At 43.1% G+C, this 22,070-nt stretch overlaps 1 protein-coding gene across 5 annotated transcripts in view; it reads left to right on the top strand.

The window, feature by feature from the left end:
- Positions 1-7,089: 7,089 nt before the first annotated feature.
- Positions 7,090-22,070, top strand: part of ccdc136b (coiled-coil domain containing 136b) — a 45,335-nt gene continuing 30,354 nt past the window's right edge. For 2 of the 5 annotated variants that reach the window (XM_029761126.1, XM_029761123.1), the window contains exons 1-2: positions 7,364-7,458; positions 8,030-8,302. In XM_029761126.1, the coding sequence (XP_029616986.1) occupies positions 8,251-8,302 (52 nt within the window). In that variant the 5' untranslated portion in view covers positions 7,364-7,458; positions 8,030-8,250. Of the gene's footprint in view, positions 7,150-7,363; positions 7,459-7,543; positions 7,847-8,029; positions 8,303-22,070 lie in introns of those variants that run through there. The other 3 variants (XM_029761124.1, XR_003879298.1, XM_029761125.1) reach the window with 3 other exon arrangements.

Genomic DNA, 22,070 nt, shown 5'->3' with positions numbered 1-22,070 from the left:
CTGAGCTCTGGCCCATATACATTCTCTCTCTCGCTCTCGCTCTCTGTCTCGAAATCAACAAAGCATGAGAAAACTTTGCGTTTTGTTTTGTTTGTTTGCCAATTAGGGTGTGCAGGGTGAACGCGTGGTCTGTCGTACTGTAATTTGGTAAAAAGCTTGGCTGTTTAACTAAGGCTGTTTTTCATCTCTTTCTTTTCCTCTGTCTCTTTCTCATGGGATATGTTTGCCTTTCAAATTGAAACTAATTTAGATATTTTTTACCGATGTAGTAGTGGTGCATGTAGTGCATAATACAATGTAGACCTTATAGTAAGATGCATTGTTTAGTTCTACTGTAATAAGTGCAAATGTAAATGGCCCAAGCAGTACCCAGGCTATAATAACTAGATACGTTTGATGTAAATTGTGTCTGAGTCTGCTGATGAATTAAAAACTAGTGTGGTAGGGTTCATTTGAGTTAAGCAAAGCCGGGTTGTGTAGTCTCTAATGTTTAGTGTTTTGATATTACCATTTTAGGTAATTACCGGGCTTATGTTAACGTTTTGTTATGAAGCCATTTCTTGTTATAAGAGGTAGGCAGGCAATGTGTGGTGTAGCTGCATAGCTGTAATGCAATGAATGTGGTGATTATTATAGCTGCACTGTTATTAGTGTGCTGCTTTAAATATTAATGTTATTCAGGGAGCGCTGCCTTGGTCTTTGGGGTGGAAACACACACACACACACACACACACACACACACACACACACACACACACACACACAATAAACAAAAGCTGGCCAGACCCCCTTTCTAGAGCATCAACCACCCAAACTATAGATGAGACAAACTACAGTCGTGAGGACCAGTGTTAGCCCAGACCAAAAAAAAATATGCGTGTGTGTGTCTGCTGTCTCCTAGCCAAAGGTGAAAACAGTTTAGATAAATCCCTTCACCCTAATCTCCTGCCCACACATGTCCCTCCCACTACAGCTCTGCACTCAGACATCTCTTACCTGTCTGTCTCTGGTTGTTTTCAACCGCTCAGATCATTTACGTATTATTGTATTTAAAGTGATATTACAGTGCTTTGGAGACTTTTTGTGATGTTCAAGGGAAAAAGGTACCTCTTATTAATGTCCTGTGAGCTCACCATCAGGAAACGGGGTGTGGCGTTATTGTATGTAAACACAACTGGAATAGTCTGTTCTGTTTTAGTTTGGAAAATGAAGTCAGATCTGGCTTTTAGAAGTCAATGTAGGTGCTAGTGTGTGGGTTCGGTATTGTGCGTGTGTGTGTGTGTGTGTGTGTGTGTGTGGGTTCGGTATTGTGCGTGTGTGTGTGTGTGTGTGTGTGTGTGTGTGTTCTGGCCCTGCTGTGTTGACAGTAATTGGCAAGCTCCCTATTCCAGACCACTGTGGTCACTGTGGAACAAGAACAGTAATTACATCTCTCTTACTCTTCAATCCTTTTCCTCTCCTCTCAATCTCTCTCTCCCTCTCTCCGTCAACACTATCCCTGACTCAACCACCTCATCTCTCTCACTTTCTGTCTCCTTCTCTCTTTCTCTCAGTAACTACTCCTTGCCTCCCCATTTTTCTTCTTCATTTTTCTTTCATTGACTCTCTCTCTCTGCGTAAAACACATATGTTTCTCCCTCGCTATGATTTCCATGTTTAATTAATATGTTGAGCAGACTACAGGGCTGCAGTATCCAGGTCACTTCACAGTCTGTTTCGCACTCCCTTTGCGCTAAACTTGCTAACCATATTAGCCTGTTCTCAAACATCTTCAAATGTTTGAGAAATGTTTTATTTGATCGCACAAATATACGCATGAACAATATGTGCATGCTTTTGGGACAAAATATAAGGCAGACACTCAAGAGTTAAACAACAAGTAACTCATATTTAGCTCGAAATTAAACTCATTTGAAAAAATTTAATTCCAAATAATTTCAGTGCCTTGGGTGCACCATGCTGTAGGTTGAGTGCTCAACTCTGCTACTGTTGCAGCTGGAGGAAACCTGAAGTTCGTCCCGACCCTCCCTGCTCCTCTTACGGGACTTGGACAGCTGGGAGCAGAGGTCCTGCTGGTTCTCTCCGTGTGGCTCTGGTAGGAGTGGTGGCTGTGAGGGTCACGGCTCTGGTGGCTGTGTCTCTCGCCAGAGAAGCCAAGCCGCATCACCTGTCTCCCCCTATGCCTCTCACCATGGCTGGACCTGGAGCAGCAGCTGTAGGGGTCAGGGCGCCTCTCCTTTCTCCAGATCCGGGTGTGGCCAGGTCCGCTGCTTCTCTCTCTGGAGGAAGAGGAGGCAAAAAGGGGGACACTGACCATTTGAGGGGCCTCCATGTTGGGCTCCCACACGTCCACTAGCACGTAAGTCTAGATGTCCTTCAGCTCCAGGCAGTCTTTGGCAGACTGGTCCCTTGGTCTGGAGAGGACAGAGGGAGGACATCCAGGCTTCAGGCACCTCCCCACACCTGAAGGCCCAAATGACCTCCTCTCATTCTTCACAACGTGGACAGCTGAGGGCAGCAAGCCAGGGCGAAGCGGGATGTTTTCTGTGTTTTCCCTGATAAATATGCAAAAATCTTTTGTTTTGTTTGCCAGTGTTTTCCTTCCCCTAAGTGCGCTAGATGTTCTGTAAAATGGATTTGGGCTGAAAAGGTCCACGCCATAAATAAATCAGAAGAGAAAATGCATTTCTGGGCCAGTTGATATTATTCTTGTTTTATGAACAACAATGCTTTAATCAACAACAGCAGGCAGCACAGCAGGCATTGGCTAGGCTACTACCCTCTCTTTCTGTGGCACTAAAGTTTGCATACACAGTGTTGACTTTTTTTATCAACGGGAAAGGAAAGAATAGAGGTCTGGGTTAAATTTCCACTACAAACAAATGAATATAAAGATGAACATTTGTTTGGGTTACCTTGCCTGATCACTCTGCAAGTGTAGGGAGAAAATCTGCACACCTGAGCTAAAAGCCTACCACACCTGAATAAATTAACCTTCTGAATACAGCAAATACATTATCAATATCTTTGTCACTATACGCAAGTTTGACTCCAAAAGTGGGCACAGTTGAGAAGTTAAATATACCCTAAGCAGGAAATTTGTTGAAACAAAATGAATAGGTTAGGCTACTGTCCCGCCTTTTGACGCATAAGAACAAGCTGTAGGCATAGGCAGAGCCATGTATTTAGACAGTAAGGGCCAATGCGGTTTCTGCCTCATTTTCCTCAAAAAATATATTTTGTTATTCATTTTTTTCAGATTTTTCAGGCCAGCACCCCTACTTCCTACTATGTATCCAGGTCCTTTTTTGTTGTTGCAGGTGCTGGGGTGATAGGTGAAATCATCTGGAGGAAGAGGAGGAGGCAGAAAGCGGGACTCTCTCGCATTCTGAGGGGCCTCCATGTTGGGCTCCCGCACGTCCACTAGCACGTAATACTGGATGTCCTTCAGCTCCAGGCAGTCTTTGGCAGACTGGTCCCTTGGTCTGGAGAGGATGGAGGGAGGACATCCAGGCTTCAGGCACCTCCCCCCACCTGAACACCCAAATGACCTCCTCTCATTCTTCACAACGTGGACAGCTGAGGGCAGCAAGCCAGGGCGAAGCGGGATGTTTTCTGTGTTTTCAAAAGAAGACATTGTAATACTTACATGTGTTTACTCTATGAGCGCAGTTTGTGTTATGAAGTTTAGGGTGTCTTTTTTGGTGAAAAAGTGCATTTGAGTGTTCTGTTACCCGGGATATACACTGTCAAAATTCTAGAATATCACAGGACTTTATTTATGATGTCATAGCCACATCTTTCCATTTTCAGCAGAAATACAATGGGTGTATCAGCGTTCCTAGATGTAACAATTAATGATGATTATGATGCTGTAGCCTACAGCAGGTATCAGGTAGCCTAGCGGATAGAAGCGTTGGGCCAGTAACCGTAAGGTCGTTGGTTCAAATCCCCGAGCCGACTAAGTGAAAAATCTGTTGACGTGCCCTTGAGCAAGGCACTTAACTCTAATTGCTCCTGGGTCGCTGTCAATAATGGCTGATCTCTGACCGCACTCTTCGAGGGTGTCTCAGGAGGAGTAGGGATATGCAGATCTCCAATAAAAGGAATAATATTCCTTTTGAGTTATACAATGGACATTTGTGCTAATGCGGTGTAGCCTATAGGACAGGGTTGCTCTGCTCTGTAAAAAGTATGTGTGAGAAGTGTGTAGTTTGGTTTGTGTTGACTCTCTTACCCTCAATAAGGAGAGTGAGCTAATACTGTTTGGGGGGGGGGGGGGACATGGGAAGCCACACGCACGCACACATATTTGGTAACATTCTATGAAGTACACATTCTATAACAAGCTTCATAGTGTGTTATGACACTAACTATAAGCGTCCATAATTCTCCATTCTCATAAGTGGTTACATTAGGGCTCCCGAATGTCGCAGCGGTCTAAGGCACTGCATCGCAGTTCTAGAGGCGTCACTACAGACCCTGGTTTGATTCCAGGCTGTATCACAAATGGCTGTAATTGGGAGTCCCATAGGGCGGCGCACAACTGGCCCAGCGCCATTCGGGTTAGGATTTGGTCAGGGTAGTCCGTCATTGTAAATAAGAATTTGTTCTTAACTGACTTGCCTGGTTAAATAAAAATAAATAAAATAAAAACATAATACTCTGTATGATGTTTTATGGATCATGAACTATAATGACTTAAGACTATAGTGCATAATGTATTATAGCCATGCTGGTTTAAAACACAGAACATCTACTTACTACACACATTAGGCCAACCGAATATTTTTACACGTTTTTCACTGCAAGAACCTCCTTAGGTACAATAATATTCCTTCACCTCACTATGGTACTAAGGCATATTAATATGGATATATAATATGGAAATGGTGTTGTAATGACACTTCTGTTGATCCCAACTCTGGCCCAGCATAACAAGGTCACAATGTGTTTCCAACAGAGTGCTCTGCCTTGCGCCCAGGGCAACCACGCTCCATCTGGGAATACCCAGTTTCACTCTCTCTCATGCTAACTGGGGCACCTGACTGTGAACTGTTGCACGTGTTTTGAGATGGAGCAAATCTGTCAGCTGCTCTTATGGCTGGTTGGAAAGAGGAAACAAAAAACAATTAGGGGATATGCCTTTTTTGTGGTGTTGATGTTTTTTTCCAGCCGCAACTTATTTTTACCAAATGGACTTGCACATTGTGTATGCCTGGAGTGTTTATGTGTGTGTGTTATCTACACCCTGGCTTAATGGCAATGAACGCACTAAATTTTCCTGCCTGTTTAAATGTGAATGTCTGTGTTACCCAGAGAAGTGATGACAGGAGAGACTGGGAGATCCAGTCTTAGCCCATGGCGAGGTTAGGGCAGTGATGAGAGGAGAGATGGGCAGATCCTGTCTTAGCCCACAGCAAGGTTAGGCTAGTTTTCACAGCCTGCTTGTCTTCTTGTCTTTTATACCAGTTTTTGTGTGTGTGTGTGTGTGTGTGTGTGTGTGTGTGCGTGTGTGCGTGTGTGCGTGTGTGCGTGCGTGCGTGCGTGCGTGCGTGCGTGTGTGGGAGGGAGGGAGGGAGGAGATATTCTGGAGAGAGTTGTTGGAGAGAGCAGGACACAGGGCCCTCCTTGGCACGGTTATCAAGTTTGTGTGTGTGCATCCATGTGTGTTTGTAGACTGTACCTCCTGGTGATGGTAGCATGGCATTCATAGCATCTCCCATAGGATAGCACACAGCAGAAACCTCCACTCCTTGCGGCACAGTGGTGGGAGCAATACCTATATGTGTTGCTAGCTTATTCAATTCTACTTATGCAATTTGTCATAATTCTGGGTATACTCCCTTCCCTCTTCCTTTCAGACAGTAGTGTTCTTTCTCTCTCTGGTCCTCTGAAATCCTGCCTTATATAACTTCTGCTGCAGTGTTGCACAGCGATGCACAGCAGCTCAGTCACACTCACTCACTGTAGTCAGGTTTACTTATTCACCATCTGATCGAGAGAACCCACAGGGCAGAAGATACCAGGGTGTTCTGGTAAAGATGAAAAATCCTTCAAAGTCAACTTTGAACTTTTGTAGTCTTTCCTGAAACTTTCATCATTGGCTAGTAAGGACCATCTATTACAACTAATTTAGATATTGAGGTTTGACTGTTAAGAATGTTTCACTTATCTCTGTAGTTTTGTTTTTAGCTTGAACAATTTGCGTCTAGCCTATTTCATGTGATGCGGTCCAGTGGACTTGGTTGCCTAGCAACCCCTCCGCCTCGAGTTGTGTGATGCTCTGAGCTCGTCGCAGTTCCATTTTTATAACGAGAGGCCTGCTTGTTGTGAGTCATTGTGTATTGTGAAGTGTTACTCAGTTTGTTACTTCATGGCCTTTGTGCTCACAATGACAACATGTCAAAGCTGAGAGCACATAATAAATAGTTACATCTGTTGACAATAATCAGCACTGACAAATAGACTACTTCGGTTACATTTGATGCCATTCTGATAGTCATGAATGTTAACGGTTCTTGCAACACAAAGGAGAAAAGCTTTCAATGGCTTGCAGATTATGATAATTCTTATCGTATTTTTTTAAACAATATCGCAATATTATTTTTGCGCTAGTTGGCTTTACCTTCACCAAAACTTCAGTATTTTTCCTTCATAGCTTGTTCTCCATCTTCTTTTTAAATAGGGAGCCAATTTGTTTTCAGCAATTTTATTTCCATGACTGATCAAAATTCGTAATGAATAGTTTGAGAATAATCATCATTGACAAGTAGCCTAATTTAGTTTCATTTGATGCCATTCTGATAGTCATGAATATTAAAGGTTCTTGCTACACAAAGCTTTCAAAGGCATTGTAGATATTACAAAATGCTGCTCGCAGAATGACAGATACCATAAACCTGTACATATTTCCCCCCGCAGTGTTTCATGTCCCTCTGAAGGTACACGGCAGCTGTGAGAACCCACAAGAGTCCTCCCTCATCAGTCTCTCCCCCAGTACCTGTCCTCAGTGCAGCGAAGGGTTAAAGCCCTCACGTCATAAGTTCATTGTGTATTCATGACATACAATCTGGGCTCTCTCGTTAGGTTCGATGGCTGGATGAAACTAGCTGTGTTCATTGATCACAGCTGACGGGTCAACAGCAGGTAAGGGTTAAGCCGTTTTAATCTGTAAGGAAAGATAGAGGGAGGATAGAAGGAGACGGAATTAATCAGACAGCGGTATTTAGTATGAGAACCTTTACTAATGAGGCCTGCATAGTTAACACAAGGAGAAAGAGAATCGGAGGGAGAGTGTGTGTGTGTGTGTGTGTGTGTGTGTGTGTGTGTGTGTGTGTGAGAGAGAGAGAGAGAGAGGATGGAGGGAGGAGTGAACAACAGATGGGAAATGAATCGCAAGCTGCAGGAGAATAGGTTGTCAGCATCCAGAGCTCCAAGGTCCGACTCTCATTAAAGGTAAATACAGTGTGTGTGTGTGTCTATATTTACCTGATATTTGTACTTACAAATACGTGTGCTAGATGGAGAAAGGAATGCCTTTGATTTGACCCGTGTGGTTAAAGCAGCAGAAAGAGCAGATAGAGGGATAGAGAAAGGGAGAGGTAAAACGAGAGAAGGGATACAAAGCATTAGCATCAAACGTGCTTCATACCCAGACCGAGACGGGAGAGAAACCAGTAGAGGGACCAACCGTGCAAATGAGAGTGAGAGAATTGGTCAGTGGTAGAGAGAGAGAGAGAAAAGGACAGGAAAGGGTTATAGAATAACAGCTCAAGTAAAAAGAAGACAGGAGTGCAGTATCAAAACAAAAGGAGGTCTAGAGAGTGAATTGTGCAGCATCTGAGTGAGTTTGAGAGGGAGCTGTAGTGTTTGTCTCTTTGTTGCATGCATCTCAGACTGCGGTCCCTCGCTCAGTTTGTCTCTTTGTTGCATGCATCTCAGACTGCGGTCCCTCGCTCAGTTTGTCTCTTTGTTGCATGCATCTCAGATTGCGGTCCCTCACTCAGTTTGTCTCTTTGCTCTCCAGCATCTGTGCGTCTCTCTCACCTCCAGGATGGAGGGGCTGTTGCGGCTGAGTCTACCCGGAGCTTGAGCCTTCCTGGGCTTCATCTGTGTCATCCTCCCCCTGTCTCTCTCTGCCCTGGTCCCCCTATACTCATCCATCACTCGACCTCTGCAGTACAAGAGAGCATCCGGACCCACACGACACCTTCCACCTAATCCCCACACTGAATCGCCAGGGCAACCATGGACGGACTACGCCTGCCACCGGTTATCGAGGAGGTCATGGACCCTGCAGGTTAGTGTGTGTGTGTTTGTTTGTGTGTATGTTTGTTTGTGTGTGTGTGCTTATCACACAATCATGTGTGTGTTGTTTATATGCCTGCGTGTGTGCATTGCATACCAATGACTCCATGGATGTCTACACAAAATGTTGTGTTCGTGAGAGTGTGAGCCATAAATGGTCTACCAGTGTATGTGTGTGTGTGTGTGTCTGTTTGTGTGTCTGGGTGTTTGTGTTAGCCAGTCAGCGAGGCCTGTGTTTACCAGAACAGATGGATTAACAGAGAGATCCAGGCAGGCTTCATCTCAGAGGGAGGGAGAGACAGCCTGCCAGCCTTCCATAGTGACACTACTTAGGGACGTCATCCAGCAGTGACTGTAAGCTAGCTGGATCACAGAGCTCTGTGAATATTACATTCATAAACTCTTAATATTATTCAAATATAAATGCTGATGCTGGGTAAATAGTCAATCATCAGAACAATAGGAATTCTGTATACATTCTTATAGCTATCAGATGCCCAGGGGTTTTCCTGGCATTAATGATGTTGGACATTCAGCCTATGTGTTTGTTTTGTAACCTATGACCTCTGTTGTGAATCCTTTATGATAACTAGCCTATGTACAGTGTATGACTGACCGTTGGTCCACAGGTTAAGTTCGGCCATTGAGACGATTACTACAAGCTCTATGCAGACGCAAGATTTGGAGTGTTGCAATGTTTTTCGTTACATAAGGTGCCTTGTGATACACTCCGACATTCAACATACCTTTTCACTACCTGAAAAGTTTTGCCGCTTGGTTTCTTGATCTGATCTATATGCTACATAGGCTATTCATCAAAGTAGCCCATTTTGCATTGATAACCAAATATAATCTCAGTAACTGTTCAAACAGTAAACCAAACAACAAGAATCCACCGGACAAGGTATTTTGTTTAGAACTAGTGATATAGGCTATTGTGAAATGGTAGAACCTGCTGTAGGCAAGTGGCTAGCCATGTGCTTTTTTTCTCCATGACCAAAACATGATAACGTTTTATTTTTAGCTGATGGAAATTAATACACAAGCAGCCTATCAAACTGGAATAATGTTTTAGGTTACACCAGCAAGTATAAAAATATTTATAAAATTATAAATCTGATTATTTCACATGGAGATGTGGGAAGCTGAAAAGGCTAGCTAGCTCGCTATGTTTTTAGCAAGGCTAAAACCAGCTAGCCAGGCTGCCACCTAACTACTACTAGCAAGAAAAGGCGACTCTTCCTTGCTTTAACTAAATGAAAAGACAAAAATGAAAAACGTTGCTATCGCCCCCTTGCAAATGGGAGAGGGACCGTGGACGATATCATGTTACCAAAAGGTATCCTCTACTCCAGAAATCCCACTCCACCCATGCACACACACATGCACGTAGATCAACGGAGGGAAGCTTGTAGTAACCTTAATATAAGCCATGGTCTGATCACACGTATGGTTCCTTATGTTAATTATCCAAGACATACTGTGTTTGAGGTGAGAGTGTGAGGTGTGCAGTGGGTGGTTAAAGCAGGTACAATGTTGTACTTTTAACAGGTGTAGGTGAGACAGTGTTGTAGTTTTAACAGGTGTAGGTGAGACAGTGTTGTAGTTTTAACAGGTGTAGGTGAGACAGTGTTGTAGTTTTGACAGGTGTAGGTGAGACAGTGTTGTAGTTTTGGCAGGTGTAGGTGAGACAGTGTTGTAGTTTTAACAGGTGTAGGTGAGACAGGGTTGTAGTTTTAACAGGTGTAGGTGAGACAGGGTTGTAGTTTTAACAGGTGTAGGTGAGACAGTGTTGTAGTTTTAACAGGTGTAGGTGAGACAGTGTTGTAGTTTTAACAGGTGTAGGTGAGACAGTGTTGTAGTTTTAACAGGTGTAGGTGAGACAGTGTTGTAGTTTTAACAGGTGTAGGTGAGACAGTGTTGTAGTTTTAACAGGTGTAGGTGAGACAGTGTTGTAGTTTTAACAGGTGTAGGTGAGACAGGGTTGTAGTTTTAACAGGTGTAGGTGAGACAGTGTTGTAGTTTTAACAGGTGTAGGTGAGACAGTGTTGTAGTTTTAACAGGTGTAGGTGAGACAGTGTTGTAGTTTTAACAGGTGTAGGTGAGACAGTGTTGTAGTTTTAACAGGTGTAGGTGAGACAGTGTTGTAGTTTTAACAGGTGTAGGTGAGACAGTGTTGTAGTTTTAACAGGTGTAGGTGAGACAGTGTTGTAGTTTTAACAGGTGTAGGTGAGACAGGGTTGTAGTTTTAACAGGTGTAGGTGAGACAGGGTTGTAGTTTTAACAGGTGTAGGTGAGACAGTGTTGTAGTTTTAACAGGTGTAGGTGAGACAGTGTTGTAGTTTTAACAGGTGTAGGTGAGACAGTGTTGTAGTTTTAACAGGTGTAGGTGAGACAGTGTTGTAGTTTTAACAGGTGTAGGTGAGACAGTGTTGTAGTTTTAACAGGTGTAGGTGAGACAGTGTTGTAGTTTTAACAGGTGCAGGTGAGACAGTGTTGTAGTTTTAACAGGTGTAGGTGAGACAGTGTTGTAGTTTTAACAGGTGCAGGTGAGACAGTGTTGTAGTTTTAACAGGTGTAGGTGAGACAGTGTTGTAGTTTTAACAGGTGTAGGTGAGACAGTGTTGTAGTTTTAACAGGTGTAGGTGAGACAGTGTTGTAGTTTTAACAGGTGTAGGCAGTGTTAGTTTTTCCACTCTTTTTTAACATGTATTCTAGTCCTAGATGTTTTTACGTTGGAGAATGTTTTGCAACTGAACATGACTCTGGTAATGTTACCAGGGCTCCAAAACATTCTAGAATGTTGCAGATGGAGAATACCATGAATAGAACTGACGTTATTCCTTATTCAACATGTCAGAGAGGCCCCAGGTTGTTAGCTATAGCTGGTGTAGTTAGTGTAGCCTAAACAAATGGTTAAAGGTTCGGTCCGTAAGTAGTCGAGTTTCAGAACAGCCGGCAATATGCTTTATGACTGTAAAAAGCGGCCCACCAACGCACGAAAGAAAGAAGAAGAAAAGTAGAGCTGGTATATGGCTCATATCTTTTAGGTAAAGGCTAGAATCAAGCCGTTTTCTCTGAGGAAAAGAAGGAGACTTGGTTACGGTGGCTACAGAACCTGGCTATGAAATGCACTGGGGAAAGTGGGAGGGTTGAACGAGACATCACATTCAAAGACGGCCTACTGTTCTATCATAGAGGGAGAGAAAAACATAGCTAGACTGTTGTTTCACTATTAAACTCAATGCTGCTGTTGTTTTTAATTTAGTAAAGAAGCTTCTTTCTTAACCAGGCAAAAGGTAGCTAACTATAAGGCTGGTGGTGACTGGTTAGCCACGGGGAAGCAAGAGAGTCGGCTTCACAATGTGTATAATCGGAGGCAGGCTGTGTGTGCCCGGGTGTGGTGTGTCCTTTAGACTGCTGAACAGAACTGCTCTGTGCATCTGTGCTGCTAATATTCATTGTGCTTATCACTGAAAAGCTCTCAATCTCACCTAAAAACTCTTATCCAGTCCATTGGGCTCCCGAGTGGTGCAGCGGTGTTAGGCACTGCATCCGGCCTGTTGTCCGGACCTCTGGCAGTCTCTATGGGGGTGCCACAGGGTTCAATTCTCGGGCCGACTCTCTTCTCTGTATACATCAATGATGTCGCTCTTGCTGCTGGTGATTCCCTGATCCACCTCTACGCAGACGACACCATTCTGTATACTTCTGGCCCCTCTTTGGACACTGCGTTAACTAACCTCCAGACGAGATTCAATGCCATACAACTCTCCTTCCGTGGCCTCCAACTACTCTTAAACGCAAGTAAAACTAAATGCATGCTATTCAATCGATCACTGCCCGCACCTGCTTGCCCGTCCAGCATCACTACTCTCGACGGCTTTGACTTAGAATATGCGGACAACTACAAATACCTAGGTGTCTGGTTAGACTATAAACTCTCCTTCCAGATTCACATTAAGCATCTCCAATCCAAAATTAAATCTAGAATTGGCTTCCTATATCGCAACAAAGCATCCTTCACTAATGCTGCCAAACATACCCTCGTAAAACTGACCATCCTTCCGATCCTCGACTTCGGTGATGTCATCTATAAAATAGCCTCCAACACTCTACTCAACAAATTGCAGTCTATCACAGATCACTGCACCTGTACATAGCCCATCTGTAAACAGCCCATTTATCCCCATACACTACCCACCACTGTGACCAGTACGCTCTCGTTGGTTGGCCCTCGCTTCATACTCGTCGCCAAACCCACTGGCTACAAGTTATCTACTAGTCTCTGCTAGGTAAAGCACCGCCTTATCTCAGCTCACTGGTCACCATAGCAGCACCCACCTGTAGCACGCGCTCCAGCAGGTATATCTCACTGGTCACCCCCAAAGCCAATTCCTCCTTTGGTCGTCTTTCCTTCCAGTTCTCTGCTGCCAATGACTGGAACGAACTGCAAAAATCTCTGAAGCTGGAGATTCATATCTCCCTCACTAGCTTTAAGCACCAGCTGTCAGAGCAGCTCACAGATCACTGCACCTGTACATAGCCCATCTGTAAACAGCCCATTTATCTACCTACCTCATCCCCATACTGTATTTATTTATTTATCTTGCTCCTTTGCACCCCAGTATCTCTACTTGCACATTCATCTTCAGCACATCTACCATTCCAGTGTTTAATTGCTATATTGTAATTACGTCGCCACCATGGTCTATTTATTGCCTTAACTCCCTTATCTTACCTCATTTGCACTCACTGTATATAGACTTTTTGTTTTCTTTTGTTCTACTGTATTATTGACTATGTTTTGTTTATTCCATGTGTAACTCTGTGTTGTTGTATGTGTCGAATTGCTATGCTCTGTCTTAAATAAAGGTTCAATGAAAAAACATTAATAGTCTGATTTTAATCACAGAGATAACTGAAATGAAATATAATTTTAGTTTAGTTATTGTCTCGTCAATTTCCTCTGAAAAATAGGTGTTTGACAAAAATTGAAGTCACTATTTTCATTGACGAAATTAACTCTGGGTGTAGGTGGGACAGAGTTTTACAGGTACAGGTGAGACAGTATTGTAGTTACAGTATGTACAGGTGAGTTTGGGTTAGCCACAGGTGTCTGAGTTGAGTTGCTGTTCAAGATAAATTTAGTTAGCCAAAGCTACTCTGGCAGAGTGGATGGGGCTAGTTAGCTGTTGTAGCTGTGAGTTAGCCATAGCTGCTCTAGTTAATGGGGTTTGTTAGCTAGTCTGAAGGACTTGAGCTAGGTATAGCTAGCTATACCCAGATGAAACAGAGAGTCCCGGGAGTTCTCCCTGTAAAATGCTGTCTCTGATCAAAACCCACGTCCGTTGTGATCTTCAGAGCTGCTTTGTGATGGCTCGGAGTGTGTAGGTCTATGCTGTGTGGTTCATTCTCTCTGTGTGTGGTTCATTCTCTCTGTGTGTGTGTGTGCGGTTCATTCTCTCTGTGTGTGTGTGTGCGGTTCATTCTCTCTGTGTGTGCGGTTCATTCTCTCTGTGTGTGGTTCATTCTGTGTGTGTGTGTGTGTGCGGTTCATTCGGTGTGTGTCTGCTGATGGCCCAGTTTATTCTACTACTGTAATGACTACAGTGTTTCTCCACTCTCACTACAAAGCACTGACAAACACACAGCATCTCTCTCCTTCTCTCTCCCCCCCTCACCTGGTTTGACTCTAAGGAGTTTGATAGAGAGGTACACTGTGGGAGAGGGACGGAGAAGGTCTAACACCCACTGCATCTCAATCTCCTTTGATCTGACAGTGACATTCTAGAACACACCATCCATGTTGTCACACACACACACACACACACACACACACACACACACACACACACACACACACACACACACACACACACACACACACACACACACACACACACACACACACACACACACACACACACACACTATGCCTTTGAAGAACCATTGACTCCCATAGCGCTTCCTTCCCTCAATACCCACTGGTTTAACCAATCCCCGTCTCTACTTGTCCACCCCCAGCAGCTGCACCCCTCATCTCGCTCTCTTCACATATGCCATGTATAGCACCCACAGAGCCCAGCGCGTGCCAACCTCATCCTCCCACCATCACGCCTCCATGGCCCACTAACACACCACTCTACTGCAGTCTCTCTCCCTGCTCTCTCTCTCACACACAGGGAGACAGCTGCAGCCATAGTTCTGCAGCCATAGTTCTGCCTCTGCATCCTCCTATTAGAGCCTGTCTCCTCTCCTCTGTCATCTGTAATTGGATGTGACTGGCGATGAAAAGTTCAGGATCGTGACCCATTGTCTGGGTTTACCCTCTCTGTCTCTCTCTCCAGCAAAAACGAGGCCTCTTGAGCCTTCCCTTCCTTCCTGCCAGTAACCAGTCCCCCCATCCCCATGTCCTCCTCCTTTACTACCTCAACTCTGCAACCCATCCTCGCCTAGTACACAGAGCTAATCATAGGAGTGTGTCTGTAACAGAGGTCAACAACAAGTACAGTCATGAGAGCTGATTGTCTAGTTACAGTATAACCTTCTTTAAACTCCGTGTTTACTCTCTCTCTCTCTCGCTTGCTCTCTCTGGTGTGTGTGTGCCGCTGTCTAACATGATTATTATCAGTGTAGCTGAGTACTGAACTCCTACACTGTCTCTGTATTACGACCCACTTAAAGGCAATAACTGTCAAACTAACAGTTCATCACTATACCCTCATCAAGTCACTAGATGTCTGACTGGAACAGGTCTGTTTTTTGTGAATTTGTTTCTGCTGCTTTGAGCCAAGCCTGGAAATGGCTTGTGGATGTGTATCCTGGCTGGCAATCCCTATGAAATATCCTGTTTAGAATGACAACCTGCGTCCCAAATGTCACCCTGTTCCCTATGTAGTGCACTACTTTTGACCAGAATTCTATGGTCTATCTAAAGTAGTGAACTACAGTATATAGGGAATAGTGCCATTTGGGATGCTATCTAACGTTAGCTAAGGACACTGCACTAACTCGGCAGTTAACACAGGCAGCTGTTTCAGGTAAACTAGCTAATCTAGCTAATTGGGATTTAATTATAATGTCAGTACTAGATACAGTGGTTAGCTAGCTTGGAAGTATTTAGTGTTGTGTTTACTGTGTTTGTGCACTTAGCTAGCTACCATCCCATAGGCTCATGTTTGGAGAAAAAGCCTTTTTTTCCCCTTTTTTTTCCTGATTGGCTCAAAGTCACATTTTTGGCCGCTAATGAGCATGGTGATTCTACAAGTAGAATCGGTAGGTTCGTCGCTACCAAGTCGGCACGTAGCAGGTAACGCTTTTGTTCTACTAAGAGAAGGAACAGCCTCCCACTGTGATAAGTACATATTGGCAGTCTATCGGCAGTGAGATTCTCAGTGTGTTTCATGCTTTAGAAGTAAGCTATGTTGTTAGACTAGTAACCTTCTGTGTTACAGTACAGACTTAGTGAGAAGTGTGTGTCTGTGTGTATGCAGGTGGCACACGGGCACAGGGTTGGGTGTATTATTTGGTACTCGAGGCCTAATCAGTTGGTCTACTGAATACAATATAACTGTGATATATACAACCTAACAGTTACTAATTGGTTAATAGAAACCCTGCTTTTTGTTCATTATTTTGGAATCCCAATTATATGTACTTTGTTACAATCCCTGGTAACACACATATAGTTACAACATGCATCTTACTCGACAATATATGTTAACAATATGAACACCATACTTTAAATTAATGGGCTTAACGTGTTGTAATTATTACATTCTGTACAGGCTAATTAGCATGTTAGGTATCTAATTTGCATAAAATAGTATAAAAGTTATATTCTAATTTCAGAAATTGTTACGTACTCTTTTTTTTGTTGCATAAAGCATGAAGATTTGTTAATAATGACCACCCTACTTTAAATTATTGGGCTTAAATTACTGTAATTATGTATATTTGTAACGGTTGTCGTCGGGAATAGAGGACCAAAACGCAGCAGGAATGTGGATGCTCATCTTGTATTTATTTTTAAATAAAGAGAACACCAAAATAACAAAAACGAAGAACTCACAAACAACAAAACAGTCTTGTCACGCTCACACATGCAAAACAAGAAACAATCTCTCACAACACTACACCAAACAATTACCCATATATAGGACTCTCAATCAGAGGCAACGAGAAAGCACCTGCCTCCAATTGAGAGTCCAACCCCCACATAGAAATACCACAAACCAGAAAGAACATAGAAATACAAAACATAGACCAAAACCCGGAAATAATAAATCAAACACCCTACTACATAAATCACCACCCCAAACCACATAAACAAAATACCCTCTGCCACGTCAATGACAATTCTGTACTGCCTAATGTGCGTATTAAGTATCTAATTTGCATAATATTACATTTTCATTTAGTAATTTTGACTTTAAATTGAATAATCTCTGTGTTCTACATCAGCCTTGAAAATGGCATAACAATATGACCACCCTATCTTGAGATATTGGACAAAACATGTTGATTTTAAGAATCCAGGCGGGTGATTTGGTGCCATTATTGACCAGGGATTAACATTGTCTGTGACCTTTTTCAATCACTTCAAAATATAATTCTTAGCAATGGTAAGTCCTATCTTCATGAAATGGAGTGTTCTGTATTCCTGAGAAGCTTCTCTATAACCTGGAATACAAAGTATAACACCAGAACTAAAATTTAACACCGTTCTGTAAAGCAATACAGCCCACTACAAGAAAAAACTCAGTCTGAACTGCTTGTCTGGAGAGTCCCACACAGAGGTGTGACAATGGGGAATTGCAATGTGGCCATTCGTCTCCAAAGTAAAAAATGCACAGGTATCCACATTTTAACAGCAAACAATATAAAACTACTATCGTTGTTTATATCCAATATTAGCTATAACCTAAATCACTGGAACTGAGCATGGGCCCTAGACTGTATAACTTAGCTACTGTATCCCAAACACAACTAGGAAGACCACAACTACATAAAACAAAATACATTGCTAGCTAGCTACTGAAACCAGCTAACGTTAGCTTAGCTAGCTATTCATGCATGTTTTTACTGACCGATCCGTCTGTTCTTCTCCCGGGGCCAGATCACTTCCTGTCAAGCCATATTCAGTCTCACTTTCTCTTTCAATCTCCTCAAAAACATATTTCGTGGGCATTTGTTATGCTAAAAGCAATTAAATGAATCTGTTCACCAGAAGCAGGTAATGCACTCGTCCAAGCTGCAAGGGCTCTTCTTCTTCCTCCTAGTGAGGTTGTAAATCCCATCCAGGTCATCTGCACATCCCTGGCAAGCCTATCTCATTGGCTACACACCAGTGTAATGACAGGAACACAGCACTGAAGTGAAACACAAAGTATTTCTTTGCACGCAGTGACCAGTGGGTTTCTATCCAACCTTTTTATGCACGTAAAGTACGTTGGATAAAAAACGTCACAACAGGCCTGATGGAAACAGCTAATTTGTTAGTAAACTTTCCAAATGTCGACAAAACAAGGTGAGATCTTCTTGTGTCAGTAAAATGGATTATGCCGAGAAATGGCGGTGGAAACGTTTTTATGCGCAAATAACAAAAGGAAATCTCGGAAGTAAACTTGGAGTCATGACATGTTCTGTGGTCCTCCCACTTCAACTTGTCAGGAAAGCCTACAGTTTATTAGGCTACAGATGAAATAAGTGATGATGAACTTCACAGGGGGGTGAAAGTGCACGGTGATGATCTTGATGCTCCTTTCCAATAAATATCTAGGGTCTGATTCTGGTGACATGATTATCCATGCTTGGCTGCCATTTGACAAATAAAAATACATCTCGCTCTTTTGTTCATATTAATCTCATCATGTGTAGGCTGTACCCGTAACCGTACTGTATCTGAGAGCTGTTGGCTGGAGCTCACGTACCAATACCAGAGTCGGCACATTCGCTATATGATGCCATTTTTTTGTGACAAAAACCATCAGTAGAGTGGAAAATGCAACGGAAACCTATTTCACTTGTCATTTTTAGTCAGTACATGGGAATTTAATTGTAAACGTTTTTTGTACGTGCACTAAGTCATCAAGCACAGCCTTTTTATCTGCAACAAGTACATTTGCTGAAAACACATCTCTGGTGGGAAAATGCGCATAATGATAAAAATGGTGGACATTAGATGTGGTCATAAACTCAGCAAAAAAAGAAACGTCCTCTCACTGTGAACTGCGTTTATTTTCAGCAAACTTAACATGTGTAAATATTTGTATGAACATAACAAGATTCAACAACTGAGACATAAACTGAACAAGTTCCACAGACATGTGACTAACAGAAATGGAATAATGTGTCCCTGAACAAAGGGGAGGGTCAAAATCAAAAGTAACAGTCAGTATCTGGTGTGGCCACCAGCTGCATAAAATACTGCAGTGCATCTCTTCCTCATGGACTGCAACAGATTTGCCAGTTCTTGCTGTGAGATGTTACCCTCAACAATTTTGTGGCAACAGTTTGGGGAAGGCCCTTTCCTGTTTCAGCATGACAATGCCTTCGTACACAAAGCCAGGTCCATACAGAAATGGTTTGTCGAGGTCGGTGTGGAAGAACTTGACTGGCCTGCACAGAGCCCTGACCTCAACTCCATCGAACACCTTTAAGATGAATTGGAATGCTGACTGCGAGCCAGGCCTAATCGCCCAACATCACTGCCCGACCTCACTAATGCGCTTGTGGCTGAATGGAATCAAGTCCCCGCAGCCATGTTCCAACATCTAGTGGAAAGCCTCCCCAGCAGCAAAGGGAATTAATGGCTGTGATTTTGGAATGACATGTTCGACTAGCAGGTGTCCACATATTTTTGGTCATGTAGTGTATCATTGTATAAACACACATAAGATGGCAAAATGTGCATAAATGCTGGACCTTAGCTTTAAAACTGCAACATTTTCTCCACCAACAAGAGGGGTGTGAACAGTTTGAGGTCGCATAGGGTCGCTTGGTGGGAGTTTGTTACCTCGGCGATAATTTACAACATCCATCCGGACCTTCTCAAATAGTATTTGAGTACCCCTGCTCTATACTAACCAGACAGCAGCCATCTCCAAAGGAGCTCGTGGGTGTGGACTTCCCTTGTATGGTCGTATAAAAAATACATATTCTAACAGGTGCGTGTGTGTGTCAATTATTATGAAAGATCTCGGCTGACACAACCTACATAGTTGTCTCAGTGAGAATGTGAATTCATAACGTGGCTAGATTCCTGTCATGGTTTCTCTTCTGAATGAGATGTTTTGTCCTTGAGGGAGCGACGTCAAAACGTCAATAAAAAAAGATGGATGGGCTCATTGGAATGGAGGGATGCGAGTTAACGTGAGGATTCTGCACATAACTGTAGTTTAAGGTGTGTGTGGGTTTTCTCCAAATGGGACCATGAGACTGTTCCCAGAAAGACTGCATTGTGTCTATGCGGTGCTGCTAGACATTGACAGCGTGTGTAGGACTTGAGTGTGTGGGATGTCATCTTTGTGTGTGTGAGTGTGAGGTGTCTGTTACCTTCGTGTGTTCGTAGAAGATTAGGATATGAAGGATAGAGGTAGAGGAGAGAAAGGGCGACAGAGTGAAATCGATAACATTATGTCCCAATGCCCTCCGTCCTCCTCCATCTTCATCATCCTACAATATATCATATCCCCTCTGCACTGGGGCTGTGTGTAGTCAGGTTAGTCATATGGATTTTATAAGCCCTCATTCTGTGTGTGTTTGTTGTGTGTGTGTGTGAGAGAGAGAGTGTGTGTGTATTCATAATCTCCTAGTAAATCATAGAGACAGGGGTGCTCTGATAGGAGATATTTTCCTCATATTGATCTCCCCTCCCTTGTACAGAAGGAAAACAAATTGAATTGGGTTCATAATCGGGTAAACATTAATACTGGTGATTAGTCTAGTCTGGTTTAGGCTTTTATTTAGGTCCTCTAATATTCCTACTCTTTGATTCTGTTCATTCTTTTTACTCTTATCTTCTCTCGCCTATCCTCTCTCTGCTTCATCCTTTTTTACTCTGAAATTGTCATCGGTCCTTCTCTCCCTTCAGCTGTTTTTCTCTTTTTTTCTCCTCTCTTTCATTCTCTCTCATCATCTTACTGGCTTCATCTCCTCTCTCCATCTCATATGAAATACTCATTACAGCTCTATCAAACATTCATTAAAAATACCACTGCCACAGTGATGACGTCTGATTTGGCCAGAGAGAAAGAAAGGGAAGATGCTGAGAACCAGAGGAGATGAGGGATGGAGGAAGTGAAGGAGAGATGTTACATGTCTTCACAGAACTAATGCAGACCTATTGATATTCCAGCACTTCTCTCCTCTGGCCTACGATCTACTGTCTTTTCTCATCAAGGCTGGGGTGGTGTGTGTGTGTGTGTGTGTGTGGTGTGTGTTCTGTGGCAACATCTGGGATAATGGTCACTTGGGGATTGATGAAAGGAACAGAGCCAGATGGATTGATAATGGGACATGGAAGAAGGAGGTTGTGTGTATAGTTCTGTGTGGTGGTCCTCAGTATTCTGCCTGTCTCTCATAGCCAATATCACCCGCTCCGCCTCAGTCTCACTCAGGAGTCTGTGTGTGTGTATGTGTGTATGTGATAAAGGCAAGCTAGCACCCTGTCCTTGGTCTGGGATGAAGCACACCAGAATAGTAATCAGTGCAGGTGTTGGCCTGGGGCAAAAGACAAGTTTCTGATTCTCTGTCACTCATTCTTTTCAACCTTTCTCTCTTTTCACTGGCTCAGCTGTAGAATCTTGAGTGGATATGTGACACACCTGACCGTTGCTGAGGTGCAGGAGATAACGAGTGACACCGAAATTAAAAGGAATCAGAGCATCCAAAAACACGCAATGCCAGAGGCCACATATAGGCAACTTGTGTCAATGCAATCAGACATGATGAACAACACCTGCGTACAAAGCAATCAGCAGTCAATTATCTCAATTATCTCAGAAAAGTGTGACTTGATTGAGACAATATAGATATTTTTGGGATTCAGTATAGTTTTGACATAATTGTACCTTTTTTTTTAATTACATTTTTACATAACAGGTTTGAACTAAATAAACAAAATAAAAATGCGAAAGGGGTGGGCCTATGGGAACTTGTAAGCGGGTATTGGGTTAAAGAACCAACATTAATTACAGGAACCACATAAAGCCAGGGGTTAAGGGGAAACATATTAAAGGATGACCCTCATGTTAAAATAATGAGGATAAAAAGACTGGATCAAGTCACACTTTTCTGAGATAATTGATGACTGATGTGCCTCCTGGCACTTTTGTTGCTGATGCGCAACATGTCTGATTGCGTTGACGCACGTTTCCTACATGTGGCCTTGTGTGTCGTCGTGTGTTTTTGTATTCTCTGATGAAGGTCTGACGACTGAAAGCTCAGCCTAATAAATGTAAAATGATGCATTGATCATGAGTGTACGGAGATTCCTATTCCTTTCACTGGCTCAGCTGTGCCACAGAGCAGTGTTATCTGTTCCTCTTTGTGTGAGTGAGTGTGTGTGGTGTGTGTGTGTGTGTTTGTTTGTGTGAGGGGTCTTGAGTGGATGTGTGTACTGTGTAGACAGTGTTGATGGTGCTTGTCAGGAGTGATCAGGGCTGTGGAGAGGGAATGTGTCTGGACATTACTGCCTTTGTCAGGGAGAGACAGAAAGAGAATGATGCTGAAGAAAGAGATTAACAGATTAGGAG

The sequence above is a fragment of the Salmo trutta genome, chromosome 8 (genome assembly GCF_901001165.1).
Source record: "Salmo trutta chromosome 8, fSalTru1.1, whole genome shotgun sequence".
Taxonomy (NCBI): domain Eukaryota; kingdom Metazoa; phylum Chordata; class Actinopteri; order Salmoniformes; family Salmonidae; genus Salmo; species Salmo trutta.
The sequence above is the reverse complement of the archived record's forward strand: the minus strand, read 5'-3'. Positions and strand labels throughout refer to the sequence as shown.